The 25,389-nt window shown below is 51.0% G+C and overlaps 1 protein-coding gene across 3 annotated transcripts; it reads left to right on the top strand.

Moving 5' to 3' along the window:
- The first annotated feature begins 57 nt into the window (after window positions 1–57).
- PTPN23 (protein tyrosine phosphatase non-receptor type 23) lies at window positions 58–25,232 on the top strand. 3 transcript variants are annotated; one of them, XM_072786428.1, is made up of 26 exons: window positions 92–225; window positions 844–923; window positions 7,513–7,587; window positions 16,384–16,511; window positions 16,775–16,851; window positions 17,522–17,571; window positions 17,735–17,866; window positions 18,129–18,209; window positions 18,310–18,441; window positions 18,529–18,576; window positions 18,982–19,038; window positions 19,129–19,187; window positions 19,326–19,405; window positions 19,522–19,636; window positions 19,730–19,795; window positions 20,162–20,307; window positions 20,576–20,887; window positions 20,974–21,128; window positions 21,228–21,379; window positions 21,468–21,647; window positions 21,742–23,509; window positions 23,604–23,788; window positions 23,878–23,982; window positions 24,066–24,204; window positions 24,318–24,431; window positions 24,517–25,232. In XM_072786428.1, exons 4-26 carry the CDS (start codon window positions 16,474–16,476, stop codon window positions 24,994–24,996), a joined length of 4,671 nt encoding a protein of 1,556 aa, XP_072642529.1. In that variant the 5' UTR covers window positions 92–225; window positions 844–923; window positions 7,513–7,587; window positions 16,384–16,473; the 3' UTR covers window positions 24,997–25,232. The 3 variants fall into 3 exon arrangements, with proteins under 3 accessions (XP_072642528.1, XP_072642527.1, XP_072642529.1); XM_072786427.1 differs by lacking the exon at window positions 844–923 and having other exon boundaries at window positions 58–225; window positions 21,231–21,379; XM_072786426.1 differs by lacking the exon at window positions 844–923 and having other exon boundaries at window positions 58–225.
- The last annotated feature ends 157 nt before the right edge of the window (window positions 25,233–25,389 follow it).

Genomic DNA, 25,389 nt, shown 5'->3' with positions numbered 1-25,389 from the left:
TGCATCTCCCAGGAGGCCCTGCGTGCAATTTTCATCGCCGCGTGACGAGCGGCTTCCGGCGCGGAGGGGCGGGGCGCGCGGCCGAGGCAGCAGCTGGGGCAGCTAGGGGAGCGGCCGGGTGGCCGGCGGGCGCCAGCCGCCATGGAGGCCGTGCCCCGCATGCCCATGATCTGGCTGGACCTGAAGGAGGCCGGAGACTTCCTCTTCCAGCCGGCCGTGAAGAAAGTAAGTCCTTCCCCCCATCTCTCCCGCGTAGCGCCGTCTGCCAGCGCGTGACGCCCCCTGCGCGTCCATCATCTCCCTAGGCCCTGGTCGCGGGGTCGGGTGAGGCCGGGAGGGGCCTCCGCTGGATTTCCTCAGCCCGCCCTCCCCCCCGCCCCCGCAGACATTCCTGTCCCCTCCTCGCCCGCTCGGGGCTAGCACCCGCAGTCCGTCGAAACCTGCTTCCCGACTCCTGCTCCGGCCATCCACGGTTCCCACCGAGGCACCGCACTTCCTCCGAGTGACGCTCGGGACCTGGTTCTGCCCCGCCCGTCCTCCACGCCGGGACCGCCTCGCGGGGAGAGGTGGGCGGCCCTGGCCGTCTGCTCTGAACTGTGCCCTGCGTGCGCTGTCTGTCGTTCCAGGACCGGCCTGGGACGAGCGCCGGGGATGGCTCAGCATGTGTGTGTGTTAAGGCGGGAGCCAGAGGAATGCCTGACCTCTGCGATTGGGGTCTCTCTGACACTTGGTGCAGTTCTCTCTGGACTCTTAAGAAGAACCATATTCGGGAGCCCCCTTAGGCCAAAAGATACAATTCCTTGTCATTTTTTTGGGAGAGTTACTGCTTTTCTTAATTGCCAGGAGGGGGTAGACAGCGTTGTAGCTCCTGGAGAAGCCTTAGCAGTCGTGTTTGGACCTTCAGTTGGACGGAGGAGACCCAGGCAGGTTTGGTGGTGATGGAGGCAGGGGACCTGTGTGGTGAGATCAGGTGGGGCTGGTACAGAGAGGGGGGCCAGGTGTGTTGAATGAGCATCGGGTGCCCTCTGAGACTTCAGCCTTGGGAGGGCCACCTAAGAGTATTGGGTCAGAGCAGAAGTAAACAGGAACAACCAGGTCGTTACAGGTTGGCATCCTCGTGATTTTAGTAGTTTAGAAAGACAGGAAATTGGATTCATCTAAAACTTAAGAGTTTTGTTACCTCTTCCCCAGACTTTGGCCTTCTAGCCATCTGCTCTTTCATACAAGTACAGTTAGATGAGTTTTCCTGAAACACAACAAAACTTTGTTTTCTAGTTCAGCTCTAACCCATTTAGTTCTCCCCGACCAACCACAGTTCTTTCCGTAGTTTTTGAAGGCCCACTGTATGTTTGATCTGTGTGTGTGTGTGTGTGTGTGTGTGTGTGTGTTTTTAAGATTTTATTTATTTATTTGAGAGACCGGGTGAACTAGAGAGCACAAGCAGGGGGAGGGGCAGAGTGAGAGGGAGAAGCAGACTACTCCCTGATCAGGGAGCCCGATGAGGGGCTCGATGCCAGGGTCTCGAGATCATGACCCACGCGGAAGGCAGACCCTCAACCGTCTGAGCCACCCAGGCATCCCCTTGATCTATGTATTTCTGATATAGGTTCTGTTCACAGTCAGCCATTTGCTGTTCTCTTAACATTCTCTGTATATTTGCTCTTCTGTGCCTTTGGTTGTGGAATTCCTCCCACCCAGAAGTGCCCTATTCTTTGTCGTGTGGGATGGGCATGGGGCCCTTCTTTAATCTCTTAGGTTGATTCTCTCCATCTTTCAAGGTCCAGTTTAAGTTCTTTCTCTTCCAAAAGTGCTCTTTAATTCTTTGATTTGGGTTAAACTTCCCCTTCTCTGAATCTTTTTTTCCATTCTTCTCCTGGTGTTAGTATTGTGTGCTATGTTTTAACTCTCCTATTCAATTTTAAGTGACCTGAGAGGCATCTCCCTGCTCCTCGAAGCCTAGCGGGGTTGTCTCTACACAGTTGGCATTCAGGAAAATACTGCTCAAATAAGGACATTTGAGAGAGAATTTAGTCATGGTGACCATAAATTTATGGAAATCCAGTGGATAAAATCTCAGCCCAGAAAATCCTAGGAGATATTTTTGTTTAAACTTAGCCTTTGATATTCTGGTCACTCTTACCTAACCAACAAGGTTTTATGTGAGTAATGACTTCCCTGGAAGCCTTCCTGAGTCTCCATGAAAGTAGTTGCTCACTAGCCATTTAGCCTGAGGTGGTATTAAATACTGAAGAGACTATTCATTTCCTAGACTTCAGCTCTTTTTCTGTGTTTCCTCCTGGGGATTGGGGAAGATGCCGCCTGTGATTGTGGCATGTATTTGCATGAACCCATTGAAAAGGACTAACAACCTGTGGGTAGGCTGGGCTTGCAAATGGGTACCCTGGAGCTCTTCCTACAGGAGACTGCAGAAGCCACTGCAACCTGGGAACTCTTCCTGACCTGGACTCTTCCCCAGCCCTTGAGCCCTTGCTCTACCCTTGTCCTCTTCTATCCTTTCTCTTAACCATGGGAACCTTCACCAATGATTTGGAGCTGAGAGAATTTAAGTTAGGATACTGGGGTAAAAATTGATTCTGTTGAGGTCACCCTGTTGAACACATCTGTATTGGTAATACAGATGAATAACAGACAATTCTGTTTGTTTTTCTTTCATGGAGTTCAGTTTAGTAGAGGAAACTTAAAAATTAAATGGCAATATCAGTGGAAGAATATGTGTAGGGTACAGAAGTACCAGCCTAAGGAGGGGCCATCAGAGAAGCCTTGGTGGGATGACTAGCCTTTGCAGGATGAATTGAAGTTTTCCGGATAGCTGAAAGGGTTTGTTTCATTGTAAGGCCTGGGCTGTTGAAAGACCTTTAATAATGATTAGTATTGTTTTTTGCTGCTGATGGACATGCCTTCAATTATGAAATAATGTAAAATAAGAGCCAGGAGAACAGCAAGCTGGTTTTGAACTGCAGCGCCATGTTTTGGGTTGAATACCGCGGCCCATGTAATTTTTTAGTGGAAAAATGCTGCTGTTCCTGCACTTCCTTTTTTTTTTAAAGATTTTATTTATTTATTAATGAGAGACACAGAGGGAGAAGCAGGCTGCACGCAGGGAACCTGACGTGGGACTCGATCCCGGGACCCCAGGATCACGCCCCGAGCTGAAGGCAGGTGCTCAACTGCTAAGCCACCGTCATCCCGTCCCTGCACTTTCTTACCTGAGCCCAGATTGCTGACTCACTGGAAACTGATGAAGGCTGATTTGTACTTTTCATCATTGAGTGATTTGGTGACAAGTGTTGGTATTTGAAGTTGTTTTCTTTTCTGGTGCCAAACACCTTTCCCTAATCAATTGCACTGGAGCATAAATCAAACTGACTTGGACTTAGGTGTTAACATCATCTCTGACTCATTCATTGAGCAAGTGTTTGTTGAGTGACTGTATGTGCCAACCCTGAGAATTCAGGGCTGTGTGTAATGATAAAAATTGTTGCTTTCAGGGAGCTTATCTTTTAATGATCCACATGGTAACCCATCCTCAAGGGAAGATGTATCATGTGGTAGCCACCCTGCCATCTGAGTGACTCCTTGGCCTTTCCCCCACTCCCACTCTGGCTGGATTGATCTCTAAATCTTCCGTTTTCCACCAGGTTCCTCCAAAGAAACTGCCTGCTATTCAAGGCCTGCCACCACTTGGCTTCAGCCTGCCTCTTTCTAATTCATTCCCTCAGGCCTCTCCTCTAGGAACTGTCAGCCTCTTTTCCTTCCACATCTGATCATTGCTCTTGCTCTGGTCCTTACTGGAATTCCTTTCCTCTTGTTCATTACTCTGGTTGAACCATACCTCCCCAGCTGCCTGGCTATTGAATGACACTCCAAATTCAGACAGGTCTTAGCACTCAGCTTGTCTGTACCACAGAGTGCACACTCTTCTTACCTCTTGTTACTGTTCCTCTTATTCACATGTAGGGAAAGTCTGGTTTTTAGGTTTGTGGAATTCCCCCCCCCCCCCTTCCGTGTTTCTCATAGGATAGCTGCTGACTCCTTTGAATCACTTGCAACATACACAGAAAAGATTATGAGACAACTGGAGGCCTAAAAGGGGACCTGCCTCCTCAGCAGTGAGGAGCAAGGGACATTGCCAGTTACCTCTGGTGTTGGGTGACCTGTCTTTTCTCTTATCACAGATTTAGAGTTACCAAACCTGTCTGCCTACTTATGTTTTACACAGGATGACTTTAGGAACAAATGACGTGCATTGTCTAGTTCATTCTTCTCTGACTTTAGTCTTATACACCAAAAACCTGTATCCATTTCACTCCAGATTCTTCCTTTTACTCGGGAAGTAATAAATATCTGTATGTGGAGAATGCTTTACAAGTGTTGGTTGAATGACCTAGTCTAGTTCTAGCACCCACTGGGAGATGTAACATGAGTTGTCCTTGCTGATATTGTTTAGATGAGATGTGGAATAGGGGTTAGGCTAGGCAGGGACGAAGGTCTGTTCTCTTCCTCTGTGCAGTAGGGCTGTAATTTGGTTTTAGGCTTGCTGACATCAAGGGTGGGACTTGATCCCGGGACTCTGGGATCACACCCTGAGCCAAAGTCAGATGCTCAACCACTGAGCCACTCAGGCGTCCTAATAAAATTAATCTCATTTGAAATTCAGTAGCAAAGTATATATTGTATTTATTAACAGTCCTATATGTGGGACTTAGTTTTATGTGTGTTTCCATGGACCTGCCTAAGGAATGGGCTTCAGAGTGTGAACTAAAATTGTTTGCACATTTTTGGGTTTGTGCATAGTTGAATATTTCTAGGGAGATTTCTTTTATGGCTTTTGTAATCTCAAAGGACTCAGAAAAAGGCTAAGAACTATGGATATAGGGGAAAGTGTTTTTCAGGTACCGTTTAATTCTTCAGCAACTCTTAAATATTTGTTTTCCACATTTCCAACGTACAGAAAAGTTGAAAGAATAATAAATTTAATAAATAATAATAATAAAATTCTCTCTACCTAGTTTTGATAATTATATTTCACCATGTTTGTGTGTTCTCTGTGTCTTTGTGTATGTATGTGCTTACGTGCATGTGTATGTATCTTGTGAACCTTTGAAAGTAAGTTGTACACATCTCAGCACATCGTAAGACTAAGGACATTCTCCTGTGTAACCATATTATCATCACACATAAGAAAATCCACAAAACTTTTCTACTATATGTTAAAACTTCACCTATTGTCCCCAAAGCATTTTTTAAAGATTTTTTTCATTTTTTAAAAGATTTTATTTTTAAGTCATCTCTACATCCAATGTGGGGCTCAGACTTATAACTCTGAGATCAAGAGTCACATGTTCTACTCACAGCCAGTCAGGTGCCCCTCCCCCCAATTTTTGTCCCCCCCAAAGATTGTATTTGTTTATTCATGAGAGATAGAAAGAAAGAGGCAGAGACATAGGCAGAGGGAGAAGCAGGCTCCACACAGGGAGCCCGATGTGGGACTAGATCCCGGGACTCCAGGATCATGCCCTGACCTGATCATGCACCCAACCACTGAGCCACTCAGGCGTCCCCCCCCCCCCGCCCCAAATATTTTTTATGACTTTTTCTTCCCCAAATTTGGATTCAGTCAAGGTTCTCATATTGAATTTAGTTCTCTTTCTTTAATGTTTTAAAATCTAGACTGGTCTCCTGTTTACCCCACCACCACCATGACATTGATTCTTTTCAGAGACTGGGTTAACTGTTGAGCAGAAGTCCCAGCTTTTGAATATTCTTGAGTGCCTCCTTTTAGTATTTTCAGTTTGTTCACCCATCCTCTGAATTTCCTGTAAGTGCCACCATTTGCAGACCATCTGACACATCTGATAAGGCTCCTACCATTCCCAATGCACTCATTGTTTGGTGCGTGTTAGAGGGGTGTCACTGGCATGACCCTGCCACGGTGCCAGGCACAGTCTGGTGAAGGCATGTTTAGAATGTAGAGAGAGCAGCAGTTAAAGTTTAAGGGATTGACATTTCAGCTGAGTCTTTTTTTTTTTTTAAGATTTTATTTATTTATTCATGAGAGACACAGAGAGAAGCAGAGACATAGGCAGAGGGAGAAGCAGGTTTCCCGTAGGGAACCCAGTGCGGGACTCGATCCTGGGACCCCGGGATTATGCCCTGAGCTGAAGGCCGACACTCCATCGCTGAGCCACCCAGGCGTTCCTCAGCTGAGTTAATATTGGAGAGGGGACAACATGTGGGCAAGCATTGAGACCTGAAAGCAGCAGTTCCACAGGACTGTTGGCTGGGCGTCCCCAGGAGTCACTTGAAGACAGCCCTTGAAGGCAATTGGGAGCTGATTGTGAAGGGCCAGGAACTCTGTGCATAGGAGAGATTGGAGGCTTTGGAGAGCCATTGTTGCACATCCTTTTCAGATGATAATTTTTCTCTTTAGATTGCAACTCATTTCTCATAATCTCACTAACCTGAGAAAAGTGTTTGGGTTTATTTTTTCCCCCGGTGTGTGTGTGTTTCAGAAGGCTTTGAAGTTAGCAGTGACAGTGAAGTTTGCTAGAAAGAGAACTCTGGCCTCTAGGTAAGGGGCACATTTAAAGGGGTGGCAACAGGATAGAGAAGAGAGCTCATGGACACAGGGATTTGCAGGAGGTAAAACCAGCAGAAGAGGTGGGCATCACTGCCCTTTGTGTTTGTGGAATGGGTATATTTGGCTCCCCCTAGATTGGCAAGTCAGCCAATAGGAACCATAACGGGGTGGTTCCAGCTGCCTTAGTCTGTTGACCTTAGGTGAACAAGGGGTCTTTTGATGCAGGCTGTGCCTCCAGACTGATGAGTTTGCTCATTTTTGAGAGAGTCCGCTCCTGAGGTGGTGAGTGCTGTTGTGGCCAGGCATGCCAGTCCCCTATCTGATGTGGGCACTGACTTTTCCTTCTATCTTGATCATTCCCAACACACACCTGCAGGCCTTTCTTCAAGGTGAGGAAGATGTAAATTATTTATTCTGTGTTGCCATATCCTAGCCTGGAAAGCTGGCAAAGAAGGCTTTGCACTCCCACTCTTGTTTGGTATCTCTTGCCTATGTTTGTGGTTGGATTAGGATTATGGTTGTAATCCCAGAACACAGCAAGGTCTAGTCCTTGAGGGAGGCTTGAATTTGTGGCCTATTGGAATGTTCAGTAGGATCCCTTTTCAGCCAGCTAAGTTCCCCTGCTTCCTGAGCTGCCAGAGTCCTGGACTTCACAGAGAGGGCTGCAGCATGATGAAGACCAGTCAGGGTGTTCACCTAAAGTCGCCCAGCATTATTTTCTATTTTGCTCAAAGGTAGAGGCATCTTAGCACTGCTCCATCTTTGAGGTAGAGTTCCTAGTGGTCCGGGAGATAGGCTCGTGATTGTGGATCTAGACTGGTGACTGCCAAGGACTCAGGACAGGAGTGAGAGCAGGGGAGTGTTCTGCATTCATGGTTTAAGTTGTTTTCTCTTTCTCTTTTTCTTTCTAGTTTGTCCTAAAAAATTATGGAGAGAACCCAGAAGCCTACAATGAGGAACTGAAGAAGCTGGAGTTGCTCAGACAGGTAGGAGGATAGTATTTTTATGCACTTGTAAACAGGACTGCTTGGTAGGGAGGTAAAGAAACCACCTGAAACTGTTGTTAATTTAATATTTTTTCCTCTTTAAGAGCAGCAAAGTTAATGGTAAAAAAATTTGAAAATGCTTAAAAAGGACAGTTTTTAAAAAATCCTTCTCATTTTTGTATATATTTTATAATTTTTATATAGTCAATCCTTGAACAACAGGGATTTGAACTGTGTGGGTTCGCTTATATGCAGGTTTTGTATAGTACAGGCTTTACATGTATTTTCTTTATGATTTCTTTAGTATTTCCTTTTCTCTAGCTTACTTTATTATAAGAATACAATATATAATGTATATAACATACAAAATGTGTGTTAATTGACTGTGTTTCCAGTGGGGCTCTGGTCAACAGTAGGCTATTAGTAGTTAAGTTTTTGGGAAGTCAAAAATTATAGTAGATTTTTAACATGGGGGTCAGCACCCTTTAACCCACACTGTTCAAGTGTCAGCTGTGTATACTATATAAAAACACACTAGGATCCTACACTGCCTGTAGAGCTTATTTAGTCTGAGCTTTATTTATTTATTTATTTGTTTATTTGTTTGTTTATTTAAAGATTTTATTTATTCATGAGAGACACAGACAGAGAGGCAGAGATACAGGCAGAGGGAGAAGCAGGCTCCATGCAGGGAGCCCGATGTGGAACTCGATCCTGGGACTCCAGGATCACGCCCTAGGCCAAAGGCAGGCGTTCAACTGCTGAGCCACCCAGTGGTCCCATGTGTTTTCATATAATGCGCATTGTAGATTTGTTTCTTTATCAATGAACATAGAACAGTAGTATTTTTCATGTCTTGTGATCATTACATTGCACTGTGATTTAATCCATCTGGTCTCATTGAACATTAGGTTATTTCAGTTTTCACCATTGTAAGTATAATCCATGTTTGTGCATACTTGGGCATTTACAGGATTGTTTCTGTAGGAATTAGTGGGTGAACAGGATGCATTTGCTTTCGTTTCCACCTCCAGCATGGTACATGCTTATTCCTGCTGTTACTTTTCAGTTCTGGCAATCTGGTAGGTGAAAGGGGTATTTAATTTTAATTTTCAGTTATTTGGCTAATAGTAAGGTTTCACTTTTTTTTTTTTTTTTTTTTTTTAACTTATGATAGTCACACAGAGAGAGAGAGAAAGAGAGAGAGAGAGGCAGAGACACAGGCAGAGGGAGAAGCAGGCTCCATGCACCGGGAGCCCGACGTGGGATTCGATCCCGGGTCTCCAGGATTGCGCCCTGGGCCAAAGGCAGGCGCCAAACCACTGCGCCACCCAGGGATCCCGGTTTCAGAATTGTTAATGTGTTTGTTACATATCTTCTTTTAGAGCTTGCTAATATCTTTTGTCCATTTTTCTATTAGAGTGGTATAGGCATACCTTGTATTGCGCTTTGCTTTATTGCACTTCACAGATACTGTGTGTGTGCGTTCTTGAAGATTTTATTTTTAAGTAATCTCTGCACCCACTGTGGGGCTTGAACCCACAACGTCAAGATTAAGAATCACATGCTCCACCAACTGATCCAGCCAGGAGCCTCTAGATATACTGTGTTTTTTACAGATTGAAGGATTAGGCTGTCTTGCATGGAGCAAATCTATTGGTGCATTTTCCCGATAGTACTTGTTCACTTTGTGTCTCTATGTCACATTTTGGTAATTCTCACAATATTACAAACTTTTTCATTATTGTATTTGTGAGGGTGATATGTGATCAGTGATTTTTGAGGTTACTGTTGCAATTGTTTTGGGGCACTGCAGACCCCGTTTAAGACCGAGAGCTTGGGGATCCCTGGGTGGCTCAGCGGTTTGGCGCCTGCCTTTGGCCCAGGGCGTGGTCCCGGAGTCCCGGCATCAAGTCCTGCGTTGGGCTCCTGGCATGGAGCCTGCTTCTCCCTCTGCCTGTGTCTCTGCCCCTCTCTCTCTCTCTCTCTCTGTGTCTATCATAATAAATAAATCTTAAAAAAAAAAAAAATACCAAGAGCTTGGGGCAGCTCGGGTGGCTCAGCGGTTTAGCGCCGCCTTCGGCCCAGGGCGTGATCCTGGAGACCCGGGATCGAGTCCCACATCAGGCTCCCTGCATGGAGCCTGCTTCTCCCTCTGCCTGTGTCTGTCTCTCTCTCTCTTTCTCTCTCTCATTAATAAATAAGTAAAATCTTAAAAAAAAAAAAGAAAAAAGACCGACTGCTTAATGGGTAAATGTTCGGTGTGTTCTGACTGCTCAATCAATCCACTGTTCCCCTTTCTCTCTCCTTGAGTTTCCCTGTTTCCTGAGACACAACAGTATTGATATTAGGGCAATCAATAACCTCGCAACAGCCTCTAAGTGTTCCAGTGAAAGGAAGAGTCTCACATTCTCATCTTAAATCAGAAGCTAGGGACGCCTGGGTGGCTCAGTGGTTGAGTGTCTGCCTTTTGCCCAGGGCGTGATCCTGGCGTCCTGAGATTGAGTCCCAAATCGGGCTCCCTGCATGGAGCCTGCTTTTCCCTCTGCCTGTGTCTCTGCCTCTCTCTTTCTCTCTGTCTCTCATGAATAAATAAAATCTTAAAAAAAATAATTCAGAAGCTGGAAATGATTAAGCTTAGTGAGGAAGACAGGTTGAAAGCCAAGGTAGGCTGAAAGGTAGGCCACTTGCACCAGTTAGTCAGGTTGTGAATGCAAAGGAAAAGTTCTTTTTTTTTTTTTTTTTTTTTTTAATTTTATTTATTCATTAGAGAGGCAGAGACACAGGCCGAGGAAGAAGCAGGCTCCATGCAGGGAGCCCGATGTGGGACTCGATCCCGGGCCTCCAGGATCACGCCCTGGGCCGAAGGCAATGCTAAACTGCTGAGCCACCCGGGCTGCTCTGCAAAGGAAAGGTTCTTGAAGGAAATTAAAAGTGTTACTCCAGTGAGCACATGAATGATAATAAAACCACATCAGCAATGGCTGATGAGGAGAAAGTTTGAGTGGTGTGCATAGAAGATCAAAGCAGCCACAACAGTCCCTTAAGCCAAAACCTAGTCCAGAGCAAGGCCCTTACTCTCTTCAATTATATGAAGGCCCAGAGAGGTTGAGGAAGCTGCAGAAGGAAAGTTTCAAGCTAGCCGAAGTTGGGTTATGGTGTTTTTTTTTTTTTTTTTTTTTTTAAGATTTTATTTATTCATGAGAGAGAGAGAGAGAGAGAGAGAGGCAGAGACACAGGCAGAGGGAGAAGCAGGCTCCATGCAGGGAGCCCAACGTGGGACTTAATCCCGGGTCTCCAGGATCAGGCCCTGGGCCGAAGGCGGTGCTAAACCGCTGAGCCACCCGGGCTGCCCGGGTTACAAGGTTTAAGAAAAGAAGCCATCTTCGTAACATAAAAGTGCAAGGTGAAGCACCAAGTGCTGATGGAGAGATCTGGAAGATAATTCATGAAAGTGGCTACACTAAACAACAGATTTTCAGTGGAGACAAAACAGCCTTCTGTTGGAAGAAGATTCCATCTAGAACTTTCACAGCTAGAGAGGATAAGTCAATGCCTGGCTTCAAAGCTTCAAAGGATAGGCTGACTCTCTTGTTGGGGGCTAGTGCAGCTTGTGACTGTAAGTTATAGCCAGTACTCATTTACCATTCTGAAAATCCGAGAGCCCTGAAGAATTATACTAAATCTACTTTGCCTGTGCTCTAGACATGGAACAACAAAGTCTAGATGGCAGTACATCTATTTACAATGTAGTTTACCAAATTTTTTAAGTCCCCTTTTAAGATCTGCTCAGGAAAAAAAAAGATTCCTTTCAGAATATTACTGCTCATTGACAATGCACATGGTCACCCAAGAGCACTGATGGAAACGTAGGAGGGCTTTTTATTTTGTTTCGTTTTTACCCCCGGAGTTCCTCAAAGTTTTCTTCATGTAGGTTTTACACATAACTTGTTGAGTTTATTTCCGGACTTTTTTTTGATTGTTGTTGCTATTATTGAATATTCCTCCCCTTTCTTCTTTTATATTTTCCACTTCTTACAGTAGAGAAAAGCAACTGAGCAATATATTTTGTTTTTTGTTTTTTGTTATTTATTTTTAATTAATCTCTACATCCACCATGGGGCTTCAGCTCATAACTCTGAGATCAAGATTTGCATGCTTATCCGACTAACCCAGTCAGGCACCCTGAGCAATTTATTTTAATTTTTTTCTTTATGAGTTCACTTTCTTTTTATTTTTATTTTTATTTTTTTAAAATTTATTTATGATAGTCACACAGAGAGATAGAGAGAGGCAGAGACACAGGCAGAGGGAGAAGCAGGCCCCATGCACTGGGAGCCCGACATGGGACTCGATCCCGGGTCTCCAGGATCGCATGCTGGGCCAAAGGCAGGCGCCAAACCGCTGCGCCACCCAGGGATCCCTTGAGTTCACTTTCTTGGGTTTTCCAAGTTCTTGAGTCATAGCATAAACACATAATGATTTTGCTTTCTTTCTAGTGGTTGTACTCCTTATTTTCTTGGAATTAGGCATTTCCAGAGCATTGCTAATAATTGTGAAAATGACTTGTTTCTGGTGTTGAGGTATCAGCTTTGAGCACAGTGCTGGCTGCTGTACCCCGTGTCTGAGGGCTTGTTTCTGCATTTGGGGGTGCAGTGGCCCGTAGCAGTGGCTCTTAGCAGCTCATGTCTGTCTCATAGGGGCAGGGGTGTCTGCACATTTGCTCATTTGCTGTTCTGATTATTAACAGATCATAAAAACTATAGAAAGTTTTGAAAATAAGAGAAATATAAAGAACAAGACAGTCATTCCCACAGTCATTGTGATTTTACACATTTCATTTTTATTTAAAAAGCGAGAAGTTAAAATAACATTGCCAAAACACTATAGACTAAATTATTTTAATTGTTACAGTATTTGCTTAAATTTTATTATGTTTCTAACCTTTCTTAACCCTTGCTCCTTAGCAATAAACAATGACCAATAACCAAATGGTGTTTCTGCAATTAATATGAAGAAAGCATTTTTCCCAGTTTTTGAATAAGAATGACATAAAACTGAATAATTTCAGCTCAGCTCTTGCTGGGGGCAAAGCTTGATCACCCAATAGAGAACTAAGAGGAGCTCTTTATCTGTCCTATTTATATACTGGACTTCCAGTCATGCTTTTTATTTATTCCATTAGCAAACATTTGTTGAACGTTTTCTTAATTTCAGGTACTGATCTAGGTACTGTAGATCCAACAGTGAAGAAAGCAAAGTTCTTGTGGCGTTATGTGACATTCTTTTTTTTTAAGATTTTATTTATTTATTCATGAGAGACAGAGGTGCAGAGACACAGACAGAGGGAGAATCAGGCTTCATGCAGGAAGCCTGATGTGGGACTCGATTCCGGGTCTCCAGGATCACACCCTGGGCCAGAGGCAGCACTAAACCACTGAGCCACCCGGGCTGCCTGTTATGTGACATTCTAAATAAGATTCTTTGAGCACAGTGGCACTGGTGTGGCACCACTGGCAGTGGGCTAAGCTTCCAGTGGCAGGGAAGAGGACAGAGGAGCCAAATTCTTCTGAGGGTTAGGGGGAAAAAAAAAGGATGCCCAGTGAACGAGAGGCTTCATGAGGGATCCAGGAAGCGTGATGCTGGAGTGGTGGTTTCATTAGGCAGTCTTGGGTAAAGCCTTCATGCTTCCATAGGACTTATTAAATGCCTCCCTCAGCCTCCTGTGGTGTGGTCCGAACCATCCATATGGTGGTGCATCAGAGACACAGTTATGGAGCAACAAGTATGGGAACCAGATCTAGAAGATTTTTTTTTAAAGGTTTTATTTATTCATTCATGAAAGACACAGAGAAAGAGGCAGAGGGAGAAGCAGGCTCCATGCAGGGAGCCTGATGTGGGACTTGATCTCAGGACTCTGGGATCATGCCCTGAGCCAAAGGCAGACAATCAACCGCTAAGCCACTCAGGTTTCCCCAGATCTAGATTTGATGTAGGTGCAATTCTCAAGCAAGAAGTTGTTCTCCTGCCTACAGGATTGTGGAAACAGTGGTATCAAGGCCAAGTGCCAGTTTGCTTATTTTATTTTTGAAAAATTTACTCAAGAGTTTCAACAGTGAAAGGCTGCAATTAAGGAAGCTGCACATGAGTCCCCTTGCAGATCTTTTTTTTTTTTTTTAAGATGTATTTATTTATTAGCAGGGAGTGAGGCAGAGGGAGAGAGAAAGCATGCGCACATTGGGGGGCAGGGGCAAAAGGAGCTTGAGATGGGGGAAGGACAGGGGGGAATCTCAAGCTGCCTCTGCACTGAGCATGGAGCCTCATGCAGGGCTCAATCCTATGATCCCGAGATCATGATCTGAGCTGAAACAAAGAATCCGATGCTTAACCAACTGAGCCACGCAGGTGCCCCCTGGAAATGGAAGCTGGATACATCTTGGGGAGCTGTAGGCTCTGCTCACAATCTGGCCTGTTTCCTCATCGGTAAAGCAGAGGCTGGAAGAGTTGTCTCTAAGAACACCTTCCAGGTGCAACTCTGAGGTAAATTCTTGATTTATAGAGCATAAAGCTGGCAGGCATGGTGAGGGGCTTGCTGGGAATGGTAGGAGTGGCATGGTCTCAGAGCTTCCTTACCGACCCTCCTGCTCGCTTCAGCTTCTCCACGTGCAGGTATTAGAGAACAGGGCAAGTGGGACGAGGGGAGTTCCTGGCTGGGTTAAAAGTGCCAGTGAAGGTGTGCCTGGGTGGCTCAGTGGTTGAGCATCTGCCTTTGGCTCAGGGCCTGATCCCAGTGTCCTGGAATAGAGTTCCTCATCAGGCTCCCCACGGAGCCTGCTCCTCTTCCTATGTCTCTGCCTCTTTCTCTGTATCTCTCATGAATGAATGAATGAATAAAATCTTTAAAAACAAAAAAGTGCCAGTGGAGTTGTGTGGCTTAGAGGGAGGGTTGCTTTCATTGTTTCCCAAAGATGATTTTAGGAAGTACAAAGACAAATCTTTTGTTTTAATCTTTTTGTATAGGCTTTATATTAAAAAAAAAAATGTAACTATAACATCAACCCTGTTGTTGCAAAGAGGTGACTGCTTAGGATGTGGCTCCACTTTGAAAAATGGCTCAGCCTAAAGGAAAATGTTAACTCTAGGTGGTATCTGATTATGGCAGAGAAAGATGGGGAGGGGGTAGTGACTGATTCCAGAAGTCCTGGTCTGAGGGACAAGTCACACCTTAGCAGTATACGTGGCTGTGGGCCTCATCTTTGCTCTGGGCCCTCTGGAGGCTGCTTCCTGAGGGAGCTTACATTCCTGTTCAGAGAGGAGACAGGTCCTAGGGAATGCTGTTGAGTGTAACTGGTGCTGGCTAGCCCTGCCCTGTTGTTCTTCTGAGAGCATCCCTGGCAGGGCCTTGGAGCCCAGCTCTGGAGGGTGGTATCCTCCAAGAAGGGTTTCTTCTAGCCAGTGCTGGCCAGCTCTCTGCTGGGCCCCCTGGCTGCTAAAGTCTTCTGGGAGTATGTGTGGGGGGATACTCTGGTTCTCTCCAGCAGGTGGGGGAGAGTGTTCACAGTGCTGCTAGCCTGTCCCTTTGTTTTGTGCTTCTTGGAGAGTAGGTTGTCTGCTCTTCTGTTTGTTTGAGCACGGGGTTCATCTGCTTTGATTTATTTCCCCAAAATGGGAAGAGCTTTATTGTTTTTAATAAAAAGTGAAAGTGGGGGCAGCCCAGGTGGCTCAGCGGTTTAGCGCCGCCTTCAGCCCAGGGCGTGATCATGGAGACCCAGGATCAAGTCCCGCGTCAGGCTCCCTGCATGGAGCCTGCTCCTCCCTCTGCCTGTGTCTCTGCCTCTGTGTGTGTGTGTGTGTCTCATGAATAAATAAATAAAATATTTAAATTAATTAAAAAATATTTTTTTAAAAAAGTGGGGGAGGATCAAGAAGGATGGGGTAACTGAGTGTTGGGAGCACGTGATGTAATGGGCACTGGGTGTTATATGCAACTGATGAATCGCTGAACTCTACCTCTGAAACTAATAATATACTGTATGTTAATTGGATTTAAATGATAAAATAATAGGAAAAAGGTGAAAGTGTTTAATATGAAGAATAAGCAATACAAAGAAATATATGTCTCTACATGTGTATACAGAATAGGATAAGTTACTTAAACCCTGTTACCCAGTGGTAATCACTTAACATTTTGGTGTATACCCTAGAATCTTGTGTTTGTACCTAGTTGGCTATCAGTTTCTATACGATTTCACATAAATGAAATCATATTGCTCATCTGTTACTTTTTGTTTTTTTTTTTGACTCAATAAATATATCATGAACATTTAAACATAATACTCTCATCTTGGGTCCTTGTGGCTATAGGGTATTTTCTTTTGTGGGTAGTCTTGACATTATTTAAACAGTCTTGTTTAATGGAAATTTTGGTGGCATCCAGTATTTGACCCTGTTAATAATCTACTGTGATAAATATCCTTGTATGCTCACCAAGCATTTGGGTGTCTTTTACTGTATGTTTTAGATACAGAACTGTGGGTCAGGATCAAGTACATGAACATTTTTAATGCATGTTATAAAACTGCCTTTGGGAGAAGTGGGACTGACTCAGCCAGCCCTGGCTGGTGGGGTGGTTGTTGAACAGCTGCAGGCATAGCTATGGGCTGTCTCTGGATCCCTTGGAGTGTGCAGTTGCCTAGCTCAGATGCAGATTTCTTTCTTGGGTATCTATGGGCAGACAGACCTGCCTGTACTCTACCCCAAGTGATGGCAGGCCTGCTTCTCCCATCCACCCTCCAGAATGCTGTCCGTGTCCCACGGGACTTTGAGGGCTGCAGTGTCCTCCGCAAGTACCTAGGCCAGCTCCACTACCTGCAGAGTCGGGTCCCCATGGGCTCAGGCCAGGAGGCTGCTGTTCCTGTCACTTGGTGAGAGCTGGCAGGCAGGGCTGGGGGGAGCCTGAAGGGTGCCTCGGGCAGCCCAGGGTGTTTGGGTGATGGAGATGTCCCAAGCCCTCCCTTCCCTCCCCTCCCCTCCCTTCTTCCTCGCTGCAGAGGATGGGGAGTGGCTTGGTGTGGTTGGTCTCCTTAGGTATCCCTCTGACCTGCACTGGGGTGGCTGGTCCCCTCACCTGGCCTCAAGGCCCTAGCCGGCTCCTTTCCTTAAGATGATGTGGGTGGCATGTCTGCAGGACTGAGATCTTCTCTGGCAAGTCTGTGGCCCATGAGGATATCAAGTATGAGCAGGCCTGCATTCTCTACAACCTTGGTGAGCTGCCTACCACTTTCCCCATGGTCCTATCTCCCAGCCCTGCCAACCCAGGATCTCAGCTCAGCAGGTCACAAAGGTGGTGGGTTCATGGGCAGAGGATCCCTGGGTTCTGACCCCTTCACTGCCTTCCTCATAGCTCTGCCAGCACCTCTTTTATGGGCCAAGGGGAGCCACCATGCTGGGGAGGAGCTCCGCTGGGATGGCCACCATGTGGTGTTGCTGTGTACTCTGGCCAGGAGTGGTGGCCTCTGTTTGACCGGACACTCTGACCCCCGCTTATGGCTTTGGGCTGCACCAGTCAGGAGAACAAGGATGGCCTCAACTAACCCTGTTATCAACCCTGATGACTTAGCCTCAGTGTGGCTCAAGGGAGAATCCTGGGGAGCTCGAGTCCTATATAGGCATCCCTGGGGCTTCAAGACTGGACCTGTTGGCTGGGTGCTATGTATGGAAGTTCTTCCTTCCTCCACCCCCACATCAGCTTGGTGTAGAGCAAGGCAGAGGGGCTTGGGCTGGACTTGTGAGTTTTTCCTTCTGGGTGTCCTTGGACCAGCTCCCTGATCATGAGTGACAGCACTGCCCTTCCTGCCTTATGCTCAACAAAGGCGTGGGGCAACCTGAGAGCAGCCCCAGGCTAGTTCTGACATTGTGTCCTCTGACTTCCCAGGGGCGCTGCACTCCATGTTGGGGGCCATGGACAAGCGGGTGTCTGAGGAGGTGAGGAGAGGTGGGGCGATGGGCGGGACATAGGACATAACAGGGAGAGGTGCTGAGTGTTCTTCATCTCCAGAGCTCCAGAGTTTACATCCTGTCCCGTGGGAGTGGACCTGGGCAGCTCTCTGGCTCTGCCTTTGGCCATCTTCCTCCTCTCCCCTCCCAGGGCATGAAGGTCTCCTGTACCCACTTCCAGTGTGCAGCAGGCGCCTTCGCCTATCTGCGTGAGCACTTCCCTCATGCCTACAGCGTTGACATGAGCCGCCAGATCCTCACTCTCAATGTCAACCTCATGCTGGTGAGGCAGTGCCCTTGTTGGGTCCCAGTTCACTGCAGGGGAGGGGGCAGCTGGCACTGGAGTCTGGACCAGGCCCTGTGCACATAACAGTGGGGCCTTGGCTTTGAATTTTTAAGCCCCAGGTGGATCAGAGTAGGGCAGTATTTCTTGGAGTAGGAAGGCTAGAGGAGAGAGGACAGGGCAGGGTATCTCTCACTGGTTCCGATGGGGAGGGTAAGATCTCTGGGTGAATGAATGACTGCACCTGCATTTGTCCACCCAGGGCCAGGCTCAGGAGTGCCTTCTGGAGAAGTCAATGTTGGACAACAGGAAGAGCTTTCTGGTGGCCCGCATCAGTGCACAGGTAGGGACGGGGTAGATGGTGGCATGGCCCCCAAGGGACTGTGAGAATAGGCCTTTAGTTTACTCCTGATCCCCACTCTTGACCCCCTCCTGGTTCCCAGGTGGTGGATTACTACAAGGAAGCATGCCGGGCCTTGGAGAACCCTGACACCGCCTCACTGCTGGGCCGGATCCAGAAGGACTGGAAGAAGCTTGTCCAGATGAAGATCTACTACTTTGCAGCTGTGGCTCATGTGCGAGCACTGTGACCGCTGGGGTGGGGTGGGCTGGGGTGTCCACAGCTTGGGGAATAAGTAGTGGCCTCTCTTCTTTCTTGCCAGCTGCACATGGGAAAGCAAGCTGAGGAGCAGCAGAAGTTCGGTGAGCGGGTGAGTGAGCCGTGGCAGGGAAGGATTCGACTGATTCCAGCCTTTTCACGAGGTGCTAGAGGGGTCCCTTCTCTATAGCATAGAGGAGGCTCTCCTCACCGTCCCTCACCCCCACATGCTTGGCCACCCCCCTGACTGTAGGCCTGGTGTTTTCTTTTGTGTTGTTCCATCTGCTTTACCCTCATCCCTAGGGGACTGCAGAGGTATAACAGGCTCCCGGCCAGTGGGGACTCCTGGTGGGAGGCGTAGCTGTAAGGTGGAGTGGGCTGTGTACTCTTGGCTGGGCTGGTGCCTGGCTCCTTCCTCAGCTTCTGGTCTCGTGGGTCACCTCATAGCCAGGCAGGGCTTAATGGGGTGGCATAAGGAGAGAAGGATGGACCAGGCTCTGCTTGTTGCTCCCCACAGGTCGCGTACTTCCAGAGTGCCCTGGACAAGCTCAATGAAGCCATCAAGTTGGCCAAGGTAAAGCTGAAGAAGAGTCTGGTGGGTCTGCGGGTTGTCCTCACTCTGGCTTTGATTGGTGTTGAGTCCCCTCCCATCTCTGTCCTACAGGGCCAGCCTGACACTGTGCAAGATGCATTGCGCTTTGCAATGGACGTCATTGGGGGCAAGTGAGTCTATGGGGCTGGGGATGGCCTTGGTTCCTTCCTGTTGGGAAGGGTCTTGGCCCTCTGCATTGTTGGGAGGAAGCCACTACCTGAGAGCAGTGGCCTGATTGCTCGACTTTCCACTTCCCTTTCTGACCCCAGGTACAATTCTGCCAAAAAGGACAATGACTTCATCTACCATGAGGCTGTCCCAGCACTGGACACCCTTCAGCCTGTAAAAGGTCTGGAGCTGAGGGGGGGCCAAGGATTGGGAAGGGGTGAAGATGGGAGTATAGAACAGAGGCAGACCAGAGGCTTGTGTGGGCCTGGTTTCTACAGTTGTTACTCTCCCTCCCAGGTGCCCCCTTGGTGAAGCCCTTACCAGTGAACCCCACAGACCCAGCTGTTACGGGCCCTGACATCTTTGCCAAACTGGTACCCATGGCTGCTCATGAAGCCTCATCACTGTACAGGTGGGTGGGAATGGCTAGCTCTGGTCTTAGCACAGATGGGGTTGGGATGTCTCAAGACTCAGGCTTCCAGCAACTGCTTTGTCACTTTGGCAGTGAGGAGAAGGCCAAGCTGCTTCGGGAGATGATGGCCAAGATTGAGGACAAGAATGAGGTCCTGGAGTGAGTTCAGGGCTGGAGGTGGGAGGCGTGGGAGGTACACAGCAGACCTCTGCGGGGTCCCCAGTGCTGCTTGCACAGGGAGAGGAATAGCGAATGTCTTCTTGTACCAGGTTTCCTAGCTCAGCCCTTCCGGCTCATGGTCTTGGGTGCTAGATTTATAGGGGGCAGTCACTTGGCGTGGGAGGGCGATGTTCCCGTGGCCTGTTGTTTTTAGCAGTGCCCTGGGTGTGTTCTGTGGGGCCAGGCCAGACTCTGTTGGTGGAGGTCAAGAGGCTGATCTGCCTCTGCTAGGACCTCAGACTTAGTTTCAGTGGTGAGGGAGGGAGGAGTTGGGTCGGTGCCCACCTGGTTCTAACCCCCCTGCAGTCAGTTCATGGATTCAATGCAGTTGGACCCTGAGACTGTGGACAACCTTGATGCGTACAGCCACATCCCACCCCAGCTTATGGAGAAGTGTGCAGCTCTCAGTGTCCGGCCAGACACTGTCAGGAACCTTGTCCAGTCCATGCAAGGTGAGCAAGGGGGAGAAGCAAGTGAGTGGAGTCCTCTGTGGTGGCCTTCTCCATGGACCCTGTTCCTAAGGACAGAGGAGGTGCCAGCACCCGCCCTCATGCCTCTGTAGATCCCTGCACCCTGTATCTGTCCTGCTCGGCAAGTCTGGGGTCACACACAAGCCCTTGACCATGGGGGTGGTTCTGTCTCCCCGGGGACGGGCGCAAGTTGGGTGCCTGGTGTGCCTGCATCAGGAGCTGTTGTTCCCCTTCCACAAACACTCTCCAGTGCTGTCAGGTGTGTTCACGGATGTGGAGGCCTCCCTGAAGGACATCCGGGAGCTGCTGGAGGAGGACGAGCTGCTTGAGCAGAAGTTGCAGGAGGCCTTGGGGCAGGCTGGGGCCAGCCTGGCAGGCTCCAAGGCAGAGCTGGCTGAGGTGAGGCGCGACTGGGCTAAGTACATGGAGGTCCACGAGAAGGCCTCATTCACCAACAGCGAGCTGCACCGTGCCATGAATCTGCACGTCGGCAATCTGCGCCTGCTCAGCGGGCCACTGGACCAGGTCCGGGCTGCTCTGCCCACGCCAGCTCTCACCCCTGGTGAGCCACCCCACCCCCCATCCCATGCCCCTGAGAAGGGATGTGGAGCTGTGGCCTCGGGTCTCACCCACCCCTGCTGCACCCAGAGGACAAGGCTGTGCTGCAGAACCTGAAGCGCATCCTGGCCAAGGTGCAGGAGATGCGGGACCAGCGTGTGTCCCTAGAGCAGCAGCTGCGTGAGCTGATCCAGAAGGATGATATCACGGCCTCCCTGGTTACTACGGACCACTCAGAGATGAAGGTGGGATTGGTGGGCCAGGGACAGTCTCTGACTCTGGGATCCACCCCGAAGTAGTGAGGCCCTGAGTATCTGCTCTCCACCCCCCCCCTTCCCCCCCAGAAGCTGTTTGAGGAGCAGCTGAAGAAGTACGACCAGCTGAGGGTATACCTGGAGCAGAACCTGGCGGCCCAGGACAATGTCCTGAGGGCGCTGACGGAGGCCAACGTGCAGTATGCAGCTGTGCGGCGGGTGCTCAGTGAACTGGACCAAAAGTCAGTGTCTGGCCCTGTGCTCCAGCCCAGACTCCCACCTGGAGCTCGGCCTGGCCACTCACCTCCTGCTGGCCCTTCTGCCTGCCAGGTGGAACTCCACACTCCAGACCCTGGTGGCCTCCTACGAAGCCTATGAGGACCTGATGAAGAAGTCGCAGGAGGGCAAGGACTTCTATGCGGACCTGGAGAGCAAGGTGGCTGCTCTCCTGGAACGGGCCCAGTCCACCTGCCAGGCCCGCGAGGCTGCCCGCCAGCAGCTCCTGGACAGGTGGGTGTGGCCTCGGGGCAGCTGCAGCCCAGCCCCAGCTTGGCTGGTGGGGGCCCGGCTCCACTCTCTGCTCCTTCCTGGCCTTGTTCTGTAGGGAGCTGAAGAAGAAGCCACCCCCTCGGCCCACAGCCCCAAAGCCACTGCTGCCCCGGAGGGAGGAGGGCGAGGTGCTGGAGACAGGAGACCTGCCTGAGGAGCTGCGCAGCCTGCCCCCTGAAATGGTGGCTGCTCCCCGGCCACCTGACGCCTACTTGGCCGCTGCTGCCATCCTCCGTTTTCCTCCTAGCCCCTTCCCCAGCTCTGCGGGCCCAGGACCCCACTATCTTTCAGGCCCCTTACCTCCAGGTGCCTACTCAGGCCCCACCCAGGGCTTGCAGCCCAGGCCCCCCCAGGCCCCAGGCCCTCCTGCTGTGGTCCTGGCCCCTGGTCCTGCTCTCTACCCTGCCCCTGCCTACACTCCAGAGTTGGGACTTGTGCCCCGGTCGTCCCCACAGCACGGTGTGGTAAGCAGTCCCTATGGGGGGGTAGGACCACCCCCGCCAGTTGCAGGTCTGCCCTCTGCCCCTCCTCCCCAGTTCTCAGGACCCGAGATGGCCCTGGGGGTTCGGCCAGCCACGACCACTGTGGATAGTGTCCAGGCCCCCATCTCCAGCCACACTGCTCCACGGCCAAACCCCAGCCCCGCTCCACCCCAGCCCTGCTTCCCAGTGCCCCCACCACAGCCGCAGCTGCTGCCCACACCCTACACCTACCCTATGGGGGCCAAGCCGCCCCTCACAGCTCCCCCTGCCCAGCACCACTTTGCTCCTGGGATTCCCCCAGCTTTTCCGGCCCCCAGGGTTGGGCCCCAGCCCCATCCCACAGGAGTGGCATTCACACCCCAGCCCCCCCAGCAGCCCCTTCCGCTCCAGCATCCGAACCTCTTCCCACCCCAGGCTCAGGGGCGAGTGCCCCCACAACCCCCCTACCCTTTTGCTCCTCAGCCTAGTGTCCTGGGACAGCCCACACCGCCTCTGCACACCCCTCTCTACCCAGGCCCCTCTCAGGACCCTCTGCCCCCCCACTCAGGGGCTCTGCCCTTCCCTAGCGCCGGGCCACCTCCGTCTCCCCATCCCACCCTGGCATATGGTCCTGCCCCGGCCCCTAGGCCCCTGGGCCCTCAGGCTACCCCGCTCTCCATTAGAGGCCCTTCACCTGCCGGCCAGCCCGCCCCTACCCCCCACCCAGTGCCTTCACCTGCCCCGTCACCAGGGCCTGGCCCAGTGCCGCCTCGGGCCCCCGCAGCAGAGCCGCCCCCATGTGTGCGCCGGGGGCCTGCAGCTGCAGACCTGCTATCCTCCAGCCCAGAGAGTCAGCACGGGGGCACACAGCCTCCTGGGGGTGGGCAGCCCCTGCTGCAGCCCACAAAGGTGGATGCAGCTGAGGGCCGCCGGCCACAGGCCCTGCGGCTGATTGAGAGGGACCCCTATGAGCGCCCCGAGAGGCTGCAGCAGTTGCAGCGGGAGCTGGAGGCCTTTCGAGGCCAGCTGGGGGACACTGGGGCACTGGACGCCATGTGGCGGGAGCTGCAGGATGCACAGGAACATGACGCCCGTGGCCGCTCCATCGCTATCGCCCGCTGCTACTCGCTGAAGAACCGGCACCAGGACGTCATGCCCTACGATAGTAACCGCGTGGTGCTGCGCTCGGGCAAGGACGACTACATCAACGCCAGCCGCGTGGAGGGGCTCTCGCCCTACTGCCCGCCCTTGGTGGCCACCCAGGCCCCGCTGCCCGGTACTGCTGCCGACTTCTGGCTCATGGTGCACGAGCAGAAGGTGTCCGTCATTGTCATGTTGGTGTCGGAGGCTGAGATGGAGAAGGTGAGGGGGTGGGCAAGGAGGGCAGGGGAGGGGGTGCCCGGAAGGGGACCCAGAAGAAGAGCAGATCTCACCACCTTGCTTGTCTGTCCCTTAGCAAAAGGTGGCACGTTACTTCCCTGCTGAGCGGGGACAGCCCATGGTACATGGTGCCCTGAGTGTGGCACTGAGCAGCGTCCGTGCCACCGAGACCCATGTGGAGCGGGTGCTGAGCCTGCAGTTCCGGGACCAGAGCCTCAAGCGCTCACTTGTGCACCTCCACTTCCCCACCTGGCCTGAGTTGTGCGTCTGCTGCCCCCGGTGTGTGTGGGGGTGGTGGGTAAGGGTATCTATCTGGCCCTGCTCACAGCCCTCTGGCCCGCACCCTGCAGGGGCCTGCCGGACAGCCCTGGCAACCTGCTGCGCTTCATCCAGGAGGTGCACGCACACTGCCTACATCAGCGGCCCCTGCACACACCAGTCGTCGTGCACTGCAGGTGGGGCCCAGGCTGGTGGGTAAGGGGGGGTGTCGGGGGGGGGGGGCCCTGGGCCCAGCTGACACCCCGCCTTCCCACCACAGCTCTGGGGTGGGCCGCACGGGAGCCTTTGCACTGCTCTATGCGGCGGTGCAGGAGGTGGAGGCCGGGAACGGGATCCCTGAGCTGCCTCGGCTGGTGCGGCGCATGCGGCAGCAGAGGAAGCACATGCTGCAGGAGAAAGTGAGGGGCGGGCTGGAGGGGTGGGGCTGGGGCTGGGGGCGGTGCAGGGGGACACCCTCAACCCTAGGGCAAGGAGGCCCTGTGCTGTTGACCAAACCGAGGGCCCTCTCCAGCTGCACTTGCGGTTCTGCCACGAGGCGGTGGTGAGACACGTGGAACAGGTCTTGCAGCGCCATGGCATGCCCCCTCCAGGCAGATCATCAGCCGGCACAAGCATCAGTCAGAAGGTAGGGAGCCCTTGGGGCTTGCGGGGGGCAAGGGGGCACAGCCACAGCCTGGTGGACTCATGTACATCTACTTCTGTCTTCCCAGAATCACCTTCCTCAGGATTCCCAGGACCTGGTCCTCGGCGGGGATGTGCCCATTAGCTCCATCCAGGCCACCATCGCCAAACTCAGCATCCGGCCTCCTGGGGGCCTGGATTCCCCGGCTACCAGCCTCCCAGTCCCTGTAGAGCCCCCAGGCTTGCCACCAGCCAGCCTCCCAGAGTCCGCCCAGCTCCCATCCTCCTCCCCACCCCCTCTCCCTTCACCTCTGCCTGAAGCCCCCCAGCCTGAGGAGGAACAGCCAGTACCTGAGGCCCCCAGTGTGGGGCCCCCCTCCTCCTCCTTGGAGCTGTTGGCCTCCCTAACTCCCGAGGCCTTCTCTCTGGACAGCTCCTTGCGAGGGAAGCAGCGCATGAGTAAGCAGAACTTTCTGCAGGCCCATAATGGGCAGGGCCTACGGGCTGCCCGGCCCACTGATGACCCTCTCAGCCTTCTGGATCCGCTCTGGACGCTCAACAAGACCTGAAGAGGCTTTGCCTGCCCGGTCCTTACACTACATCTCCCCCGCCGGTCTGCCCACCCTAGCAGGGCCTCTCCAGCGGGCCTGGTCTCTTACTCCCATTCCTGCTGCCTTCAGCCCTGCCTGGCCCAGCCCGCACCCCTGTGGGGTGGAGATGCCTTGCGGGCCTTGGGTCAGGTTCTCCTTTGTGGGACCTGACATTTTTCAGCTCTTTGCTATTAAAGTAATCAACCTGTTCTGTGGCCAGTGTCTGCCCATTGCCTCAGCGAGGGAGCCTGGGCCTCGGTAGCACCGCCTGAACCATGGTGCCTTAGTGAGCCTGGATGTGGCCGCCCTGGCCTTCCACCCCTCTGAAAGGTTAAGAAAGCAGGCTCGTAGCCCGGGCTCACTGAGCTTCCC

The sequence above is a fragment of the Canis lupus genome, chromosome 19 (genome assembly GCF_048164855.1).
Source record: "Canis lupus baileyi chromosome 19, mCanLup2.hap1, whole genome shotgun sequence".
Taxonomy (NCBI): Eukaryota; Metazoa; Chordata; class Mammalia; order Carnivora; family Canidae; genus Canis; species Canis lupus.
The sequence above is the reverse complement of the archived record's forward strand: the minus strand, read 5'-3'. Positions and strand labels throughout refer to the sequence as shown.